Raw genomic sequence first — 10,620 nt, forward strand, 5'->3', positions numbered from 1 at the left:
AATCCCTCCTCCCTTTTCTTCCACAAGACTCTCAGCTCAGGGTAGTGTTTGTCTTTGGATCTCTGCCTCTGCTTCCATCAGTTACTGGGTATAGTATATCTGATGCTTTCAGTAGATGGCCAGTTCAGGTACCCTCTCAACCATTGCTAGGAGTCTTAGTTGGGGTCATTCTTGCGGGTTCCTAGGGGTTTCCCTGGCACCAGGTTTCTCTTGAATCCCCAAATGCCCCCCATCGAGACTTCTCTTTTATTACTCCCCACTATCCCGCCTCCAACCTACCTCCCACATCAAGCTCACCCAACCCATTCCCTGTAGTTCCCACTCCCCAATCCTGCCCTCAGTTTACCCGGGAGATCTTCTCTATTCCCCCCTCCCAGGTAAATCCATGCATCCCTCTGTGGGCCCTCCTGATTATCTAGCCTCTCCGGGGCTGTGAATTGTAGGTTGGTTATCCTATCCTTTTACTCCCAATAACCACTTATGAGTGAGTACATACCATGTTTGTCTTTCTGGGTCTAGGTTACCTCATTCAGAATGATTTTAGCTCCAAATTTTCTTAATTGCATCTACTCTTCAAATGTACTGGGATTTTGACACCTGATTAATAAATCAGCTTTTTTTTTTTTTTTAATTTCAGTTCCTTCTGGTGTTCAGCATCACCTGCACCCATGTCAGCATTCAGCATCTTGGGAAACAAATTTTCAAGACTTGGATACAAAATCCTTGATGAATGATCTTCATCGGAGGCTCTGGGAGCAGCTGAGGTGGGCAGGACACCTCAGGCCAGGACTCTTCATAGTAATGTAGTGTGAAAAAAAAAATTAAAACTCGACTCATAAATCAAATTGTTATACGATCCAGCAATCCTACTTCTGGATATGACCACCCTCTAGAGTGAAAAAAAATCAGGAACATCAAAGAGATATTTGGGCATTTACAGTCATAACATCAGTCTTCACAAGCCAGAGTGCAGAAGGAACTTGGCTGTTCATCCATAGACAAATGGCCACATAAAATGTGGTCTACATACGGGGCAGAAGCTCTTCAGTCTCAGAAAGGAAGGAGAGTCTGCTTCACCATGAATGAAATGTGACAACATTGTTCAGGGTGAAACGGGCCACAAAAAGGGACAGGTACTGGATAACTGTCAGATACCCAGAGTGTGTGTGTGTGGGGGGGGGGACTCACTGAGACAAAACATTAAAGTATGGTTGCCAAGAGGTGAACAGAAGTTACAGCTTAACCCTGGCATCGGTTCTGCAAGGTGAATGTGCTTAAACCCAACACCATACTTTGTAGTGCTTAAAATGGTAAAGTTTAGGGGTTTTATCAAAGTTTTTTCTTTTTGTCTTTTTGAAACAGGACCCAGGTTGGCCTCAAACTTACTATGTACCCAAAGACTCCTTTGAGTGCCTGATGATGACACTGCCCCTCCACCTTCCATGTGTTGGGGTGACAGGCATGTATCACCATGCCTGATTAAAGTCATGTTGAGGATTAAATCAGGGCTTCTTGCCTGCTAGGCAAATACTCTACCAACCAAGCTACACCCTCAGCCTTTACCATATTTTTTTTTACCATAATTTTAAAAAGAGGAAAGGATGATTTCATTGTTGGGCTTGTATAGAAAGACAAACACAGGATACATAAATCAGTTAGTGAATTGATTCCCCAGATTCCTTCGCAAGTAAGATCTGTCTCCTCCCAGTCATTTCTGATTCTGAGTGGCTGATGTCAATGTCGCATAGTGTTACCCACAGTGCATGAAGTCAGGTGTCCTTCCATTGTGTCATACATAATTTACTAATTGTATAAACCATTCAGCGATGTGTTTCTAATTATTAAATATTTTGGTGTGTATGATGTATACGTGTGTGGTATGTGCGTACGTGTGTGGGGGCTGTGCAGTCCTGTGCACAGAAGCAGAAGCTCTTAAAGGATGTCAGGTGTCTTACTCCTTCACTCTCTGCCTTATTGCCTGGAGACAGCATACCTCGGCTTGAACTTGGAGCGATGCTGAAGGCCAGCAAGTCTAGCAATCCTCTCGTCTCCACTCCGCATAGCCCCGGGGCTAAAAGTGCGTGTCAGCACACCTGACTCTATGTGTGTGCTGGGATCTAAGCTCAGGTCCTCCTGATTGTGCAGCAAGTGTGCTTACCGACTAACCCAGCTCCCACCCTCCAGCAACAAGGCTTAACAATTCCTCCAGCAATGAGCAATCATTATGTTCTTGTTGAAGGCATTAATGTCCCCATTTCTCCTATTAAAAAACAACACTAAATTGTTGATTGTTTCTTCTTCTTATCAAACTTTCTTTTTATTTATTCTTTGTGTCTTTCACATCATCCATCTGAATCCCATTCATCTCCCTGTCCCTTTGTATCCACCCTCTGCCCTTGAACAACCCAGCCCTCCCCACCAAAAATAAAATAAAATAAAGTTTAAGAGAAAAAAAAGGGGGGGGAAGGAAAAATATCATCATGGAAGCTGTAGTGTGACATAGTGAGCCACGCTGTAAACCCTTTTATCCATATAGCTTTACTTGCAAGTGTTCATTACAATGAGTTTTGGTCCAGTTCAAAGCCTCTGGTTTCAGCTACTATCCATGCTGGACCCTCATTGGGACTCCTCTTTGATATCCTGTTGTTGCCCTGTGTCATGGAGGTCATGAAGCTTAGGGTCTTCAGGACCTGTCCCTTTTATGTGCTCCAGCAGATCATACATGTGGTGGGCCATTTCATAATCCTGGTCTGGGCCTGGGTAGTTTCAGGGTTGGTCAGGGCCAGCTCTACTGTGTCATCCAGGTGAGGTGCAGAGTATGGCAGCTGGCAAAGGGGACAGTCAGCTCCCTCGCCATCTGGAGCTGGTAGGGGCAAAGGGGGAGGGCATCTTTCCCTCATTCCCACACCACACGAGGGAGGCAGTACCAGGTATGCCCCTCTCATGCCTTCAGGGCTGGCTCACCCGTGCCCTTGTCTACAGGGTCAGCTCTACTATACTGCCAGGCAAGGCACAGGGTCCATTCTCCTGAGTGCTGCAGCTGGTGATGGATTGGGTCAGGTCCCCCACCCGTTGCAGGTGTTGATGGGAGGAGAGCATCTTTCCCTCACCCATGCCAACACAAGGCAGATAAGGACATGACCTGCTCTCCAATTCTTACGCCTTCAGGATCAGTTTGCCTAGGTCCATGTGAACAAGATCAGCTCTAGTTGCTGTCCAGGTGGGGTGTAGGATCCTCTTTCTTGAGCGCTTCAGCCTCGGCAGCAGAGGTCACCCAGATCAGTACAGCCCTGAAAGCAGCATGGGCCTCGGACACCAATATGGTTTCAGGTTTTCCACATTTCTTAATAAGTATACTCTTGACAGTGTGGGAGTCCCCCTTTCCTGAACTCCTTAGTACTTCCTAGATCTGTCCCCCAGACTTTACAGTCTGCTGGGTATGACTCAGCATCTTATTGTGTGTTTCTTTTGTACTATACAGCATTATGAATTTGGTTTCCTTATTATGTCTACTGATTGTATTTTCTAGAAATTTCTCCTTCTGACTCTTTGAATTTTCCATGGAGTTGTATATTTCTCTTTGATTTTGCAGATTTTGGCAAACGGGTATCTTACAAATGTCAGTGTTTCAACAATGGATTATGACCTCACACTGTAGCAATTTTGCCACCCAAATGTTTTAAAGTCATATTTATTGACACTTTCCTTTCCCTTCATGAGTTTGTCTTTTCTGTTAATAAATTCTCTTTCTCCAAAGTCATGATAGTTGCCTTTTTTCTTTAAAAATTTCAAGTTTTCTTTTCCACATTTAACAATACTTGCCAACTCCTCCCCACTTCCCTTGTTTTCTTTTTGCACCCAAGCTTTTTTCTCTTGGCTGCCCATCATAGGGTTTCTAACTGTGATAAAACACCATGGCCAGAAGAAAGTTGCCGAGGAAGGAGTTCATCTGGTTTACTCTTCCACATCACAGATCATCATCAAGAACTGAAGGCAGGGACGTGGAGGCAGGAGCTGAAGCAGAGACCATGAAGTAATGCTGCTTACTGGCTTACTTTCCGCGGTAAGACTTGTTCCACGGTCTTTAAAAAAAGGAAGTTGTCTCTCTAAAACATTCAAAGTCTCTTTAAAATGCCCAGGTATCTCTGAAAATCCAAATCCTCTTTAAAAGTTCAAAGTCTCTCAACTGTGGGCTCCTTTAAAATGAAAAATAACTTAGAAACTTTCTTATTCCAGGAGGGAATAACCAGGGCACAGCCACACTCGAAGCAAAACCAAAACCGAACAGTGTGAAGCTCAGTTCAGATGTCTGGGACACACTCAGTCCTTTGTGCAGCGACGGGTGTGGTAGTTCTGCTTCTCCAGCTTTGCCATCTACAGCACACACAGCTTATCTCATTAGTTCAAGCCAGCTCGACGCCACACCTGCTGCTGTGCTTACTACATTGTCTCATCTCCAAAACGCTGGGGTTGCCTGCTCCAACTGGGCTGCACTGTCACCACCAGCCTCTTCTGGGTTCTCTGCAGGAACTCTGACCTTGCCACATGGTGCCCAAGGCTCAACCTCTCTCCATCCCGGGGCTTCTACTGCACCTTCACCAGTGGCCTCCCCTGACCCCGTGCCAAACCTCAGCTGCTCTCTGTGCCCGATTCATGCCTTTAAACCAGTACCACCTGGGAGTCTAATACACAACTTTGGCTGCCAGCACAAGGTATAGCTTTGGCTCTCTCTGGACTACAGATTCTGTGTGTTGACCCTGAGGAAATACTTCCCAAAGACTGTGCCATCGTCAACAATAATGGTCTCTTCTTAATCATAGACGATTCTTCCGGCTGAGCTTAGCAGCATCCATTGCAAAGGTTTCACTTTTTTCTGGTCTCGTGTAAATCAGCAGATTATCCAACCCTTACTACCTAGAACTAAATATTCTTAATGCAAAATAACCACATAAATGGTCTTTGCTTCCCTCCAAAACATCGTAAGTCAGGCCACTACCATCTGCATCACTCTGAACATTCTTATCTTCCAAGCCCCCACAGAATAGCCCATTAAACCCTGAGTACTCAATGGCTTTTCTAGCTCCAAGTTCCAAAATATTTCCACAATCCTCCCCAAACCAAGGTCAGGCCTGTCACAGCAATATCCCACAGATAGATAGGGTACCAATTTCTGTCTCAGAGTGATAAAACACCATGACCAAAAGGGAGAAAAGGGTTTAATTCATCTTACAGCTTCTAGTCCATCATCCAGGGGATCAGGGCAGAAATGTGGAGGCAGGGATGGAATCAGAAGTAATGGAGGAACGTTGCTTGGTTCAAAGATTGAGTTTGGCCCTATTTCCCTCCTCAACTTAACTTCTCAGTTGCTCTACCATATGACACAATATAAAGACCTTGCCATATCATAGCATGTGAAGAACTCTATGAATTTCTGTTTTATACATTATTCCCTATGGCTTTCTCATAAAAATTTTTCTTTCCTCCTTTCCTTCCTTTCTTCCGTTCTTCTTTCCTTTCTCCCTCCATCCTCCTTTTTTGTTTTTCAAGACAGAGTTTCTCCGTGTAGCTCTGGCTGTCCTGGAACTCACTCTGTAGACCAGGCTGGCCTCGAACTCACAGAGATCTACCTGCCTCTGCCTCCTTGAGTGCTGGGATTAAAGGTGTATGCCACCATCACCCAGCTAAATTTTCTTATGCCATCCAGGACCATGGGAAAAGAGGCAGCATCCCATATGCCACCTCCGTGGGATCCTATCCATCCTATCCACAGTGGGATGTGCTCTTTCAAATCAATGTCAATAAAGAAAATGCCCCATAAACTTGCTTACAGGCAATCTGATGAAGGAGTTTTCTCAATTGAGATTCATTCCTCTTCCAAGATCACTCTATTTTTTTTTTTTTTTTTTTGGTTTTTCGAGACAGGGTTTTTCTGTAGCTTTGGAGCCTGTCCTGGAACTCCCTTGGTAGACCAGGCTGGCCTCGAACTCACAGTGATCCGCCTGTCTCTGCCTTCCAAGTGCTGGGATTACAGGCGTGAGCCACCACCGCCCGGCTCAAGATCACTCTAGCTTGTGACAGGTGACAAAAACCTAGCCAGTACACACAAAGACCACTTCTGTTTCTAAAATGAGAGGCTTGATGATTTGGTCCCCTTTTGACTCAAAAAACTTGAGAAGGTAACTTCTAGAAAGCTTTTCCAGCCCTAAAGCAGTCCAACTCTTTCCACTGTGTATGTTAGGCCACAATGTACTTTTTGTTTATTTGTTGGATTGTCTTAGGCCTTTTCTGATGTTATCACAGAATACCTGACGTGAGGTAACAAGTAGAACAGAAATTCTTAGTTCTGAAGGTGCCAGCATTTGGCAAGGTCTTCATGCTTTATCAAATGCAGGGCAACTAAGCAGTGAGTCAGAGAAGGGAGAGGGGCCAAACTTAATCCTTTAACTGAGAACTCATTTCCAAGAAAATGTCATTCATTAATCTATGACCTACCCTCTTACAGGTCCCACTTCTTAAATTTATTTCAGTGACATCAAATCTCAACACAAGTTTTAGAAAAACATGTGAACTATTGCAACATAACTCTCACTTTCCCATGATAGCAAAAAGAAGAAAAAACAATGTTGGAACATGAAACTAAAGTATTCTGAATAATAATATACTATATTAGTTAGGGTCTCTGGAGGAACAGAACTGATAGAACACACACACACACACACACACACACACGGGACTTATTAGCATGGCTTGCGGGCTGTGGTCCAACTAGTCCAACAAAGGCTTTCAACCAACTGAAGGTTCAAGAATCCAGTAGTTGTTCAGTCCACGAGGCTGGATCACTCGGCCGGAATCCCAAAGAAGCAGATTCTAATGCCAGTGAAGGAGTGAACTTGTTAGTGAGAGCAAGCAGGAACAGAAAGAGCTTCCTTCTTCCATGTCCTTTAGAGGCTGCCTCAGATGTGGTCCATTTTAACCGTGTATCTTCCCACCTCAAAAGATCTGGATTAAAAGTGGGTCAACCCACTTCAAATTACTTAATTAAAAACCCACACAGGTGTTACCAGCTGCTTGAAGTTTTAGTTAATTCTAGATGTCGTCAAAAGGGCAACCAAGAACCACCACCAGATAATTTAATTTTAAAAATTATTATATATGCACACTTATATGTATATATGTTCACATATATATGTATGTATATATATATATAGCCCCACCTAGCCAGGAATTCCCTATGTAGACCAGGGCAGCCTTGAACACATTCATATAAACAAATTATAAATCATGCAGTCTTCTGTGGCTTCCTTTCATTTAGCGTGGTATTTTCAAGGTTTACCCACGTAGCACACATCAGTTTCCACTCCTTTTTATTTCACTATGTGGATCGATCTCACTGTTAATCACTTACCAGGTAATGGGCATTTATTTCCACATTATACTTGCTAAGAATAACATTTCTATGGACATTTAAAACACACTTTGGAGTAGATATAATTTCTCTTGGAGTGGAATGGACAGACGGCAGGGCAAGTCTGTGGTTAACCCTTTGAGGGCTGTTTTCCAAAACTGCTGTACCGTATGCTATCCAATCCTTCCAGCAGCCTGTGTGATTTCTTCACATCTCTATCAACACTTGGACTGTCTCTTTAGAGCCCAGTGGTATCTCTTTGCGGTCTTGACTTGCATTGTCAAAGACTAAAAGCTTTTTATTGTGCTTGCTGGCCATCTGTATTTTTGGAGAGATGTCTAGTCAAATGCTATGTCCATTTGAGACAGGGTCTGTCTTAGTTACTGTTCTACTGCTATGTCAAAACATCATGATCAAAGCAACTTATAAAAAAAAAAGCATTTAGTTTCGGGCTCATGGTTCCAGAGGACAGTAGAGTCTATGACCATCATGACTGGAAGCATGGACGCCAGCAAGCAGGCAGGCAGGCAGGGTGCTACAGTAGCTGAAAGCTTACATGTTGAGACAACAACCATGAACCAGAGAGATGTGCCGTTACACTGGCTCCCCACAGAACTCCCTGGGGCCAGGGATGAACACCCCTGAGCCTCTCTCACCAGGCAAGTGCTGTCCGACAGAACTACTCCCCAGCCCTTGTTCACATTTCTATCATGCAACCTCACTTGAATAGTCTCAGTTTTCCCCTTTAACAACTAGCAAACTTAGAAGGATATTTTTATGTTGGGAATTACACATAAACACACAGCGACAGTTTGTTTAAAGACTTTATTTCCGGCATGTAACAGCTTACGTGTCATAAAAATCATCGAAGTCATCAGACACGTTATGGTCTCTAGGACGAAGGGCAGCTTCTATGTCAGAGTTGCTGTCATCAGACTCCCCCCAGAAGGCTGGAAGAGAGCAGGACATGGCTCATTAGCATTTTGTATTCTAATAGAGGGTTTTCAAAACAGCAAGGCAACCGCCTAGTTGAAGGACTGGCCTGCTAAAGGTCTAAAGTACTGTGTCACCTGTACAAATTTACATATTTCATGCTATGCTCTCCACATTGTTCCAGAGAAATCCTTGAAGAATCCTTCTTTTATCTTTCATTAAGTCCAATGCTTTATTATAGGACAGACATCTTCTGTGCCACAATTAGTGAGAGATAGTGGGACTGGAGAGCAGGTGAAGAGAGTATATCCGGGTTAAATGCTAGTAGCTGGTAGGGACAGGGGGAACTGGGTAGTATATCCGGGTTAAATGCTAGTAGCTGGTAGGGACAGGGGGAACTGGGTAGTATATCCGGGTTAAATGCTAGTAGCTGGTAGGGACAGGGGGAACTGGGTAGTATATCCGGGTTAAATGCTAGTAGCTGGTAGGGACAGGGGGAACTGGGTAGGGAGAAGCCAGTTAGGGCTACTGCAAAAGTCCTACCAGGCATGGGCAACACATACTCATGGGCCCTGCCCTGAAGGCAGGGAAAGAGAGGCAAACACTCTGTAGGTAGAAGGCATCAATTCAGACAATCAATTCCAAATAAACTGTACTACCACTGCGGCCCATGGCACCTTCACGGTCCTTTCACTGAAGGCCTTGTTCATGGGCACCTGTGTGCGCTGTCCCTGGGCTCACAGGACATGTCACAGTCCTCACACAAGGACACAAGAAGACAAAGACATAACATAACTATTTTGGTTAAGACGAGAAATGACAATTGGTGTCCGTTTATTTCTTACCATTTGACTTTATAGTGGTCACGGGGTCCCTTTTGCTTTCATGCCTATAAAATAAGAAAGTGAACATTGACAGCTGTCTAATAGTTTCACAGGGAGCTGCTCGGGAAGAAGCGGTGGTGTTTATGGTAAGGAGAGAAATTTTATATTTCCTTCCCAGGCTCTAAAAGCATAAAAGTGTCAAGGATCGGGGTGGCCAGAGGCACTTGCTGGGGGCCCTCCTGCTGAAGGGAGACACAACAGTAGTCGGCAGAGGATGATTTCCGCTCAATGGTCCTCTGCAAAACACTGTGTCCAAAGTGTGAGCACTCTGGAGAAAACGCCCAGTGGAATACCTGAAGAGAATCTCAAGGAAGGTGAGATACCTCAGTCAAAGCAGCAGCAGCAGTGCTAGCAGTTTAACAAAGGCAGTCACAGCAGACACACTGAGAAACAGCAGCTGTTTAGCTTCTAGATATCCACTGATAGACATACTTGCGGCTGTGGCCTCTGGTACCTACTGGCCTCCTCTGGTGAATGCAGGAGGGCAGGATAGCAGCTCTTTGGAGCGGGATTTCTCAGTGTGCCTTTCCAGGGCTGTATGCAACTTTATGAACTTAAAGAGCCCTTCTGGGAGCATCACTTACGCTCTGTATTGTACCTAAATTCTCCAAGTGTCATGCTGAGGGACATTAGGGAAGAAATACACTTTTTCTATACAAGGTATCACATTTCCCTCTCATGGCCAGGACCTTGTTCACCTTAATGGAAGAACTTTTCAAATTCATCCCCCACTTGGACAAGTCTTGACAACCTGCAGTTTACACATATGCCTTGTAATACATGCATCAGCAAAGCAGGTTCTACTAAGGGTCCATCCTCTATGCTCTACAGTACCTTACAGCACTCCTTTGCACTTGGTACCCACTGCTGACCAGGATCCAGCAGTAGAGCCCATGGTCATTCTTCATAAAGAAAACATCAGAAAGGAACCAACAGACAGTCAATAGTCATGGTAGCACCCAATGCTACCATGGGGTGGGCATCAACAAAGTGAGCCTCAAAAGTCCTTTTATGTAAGTATGTACACACAATAATGAACCCATGTGCATTGTGAAATGATTTACCTACTTCCATTACCTAGGAGCTAGGTAGCTGGGTTAGGTACAGGGAGGCAGAGGTAGATTATAAAAGCTCTGGGAAACTGGTAGTCTTCAGACAGCTGTGGTCTGGATAATGAGAGGCATAGGAAGAGGGTCAAGTCTATTGCTGGATGGAATTTAGAGGACAAACAGCTTGGTGACAGAGAGGGCTGAGAGCTGCAGGGTCCCCAGATGGCAAGGTGCTTCTAGTTGAGAAAGAGGACACTGCAGCCCGGACTGAGGAACTAGATGTGGCAGCTGAATATCTTGATGCAAGAATCAAACCATATGTAAAGCAAAGGACACTGTCACTAAGACA

The 10,620-nt window shown here is 44.5% G+C and overlaps 1 protein-coding gene across 1 annotated transcript in view; it reads right to left on the minus strand.

The window, feature by feature from the left end:
• Positions 1–8,215: 8,215 nt before the first annotated feature.
• Kiz (kizuna centrosomal protein) overlaps positions 8,216–10,620 on the minus strand; it is a 102,363-nt gene continuing 99,958 nt past the window's right edge. The window contains exons 13-14 of the mRNA XM_013353209.2: positions 9,184–9,227; positions 8,216–8,355 (exon numbers count right to left, since the gene is read on the minus strand). Coding sequence (XP_013208663.1) covers positions 8,252–8,355; positions 9,184–9,227 — 148 coding nt within the window. The 3' untranslated portion in view covers positions 8,216–8,251. The remainder of the gene's footprint in view (positions 8,356–9,183; positions 9,228–10,620) is intronic.

Source organism: Microtus ochrogaster, unplaced genomic scaffold (genome assembly GCF_000317375.1).
Source record: "Microtus ochrogaster isolate Prairie Vole_2 unplaced genomic scaffold, MicOch1.0 UNK3, whole genome shotgun sequence".
Classification (NCBI taxonomy): Eukaryota; Metazoa; Chordata; class Mammalia; order Rodentia; family Cricetidae; genus Microtus; species Microtus ochrogaster.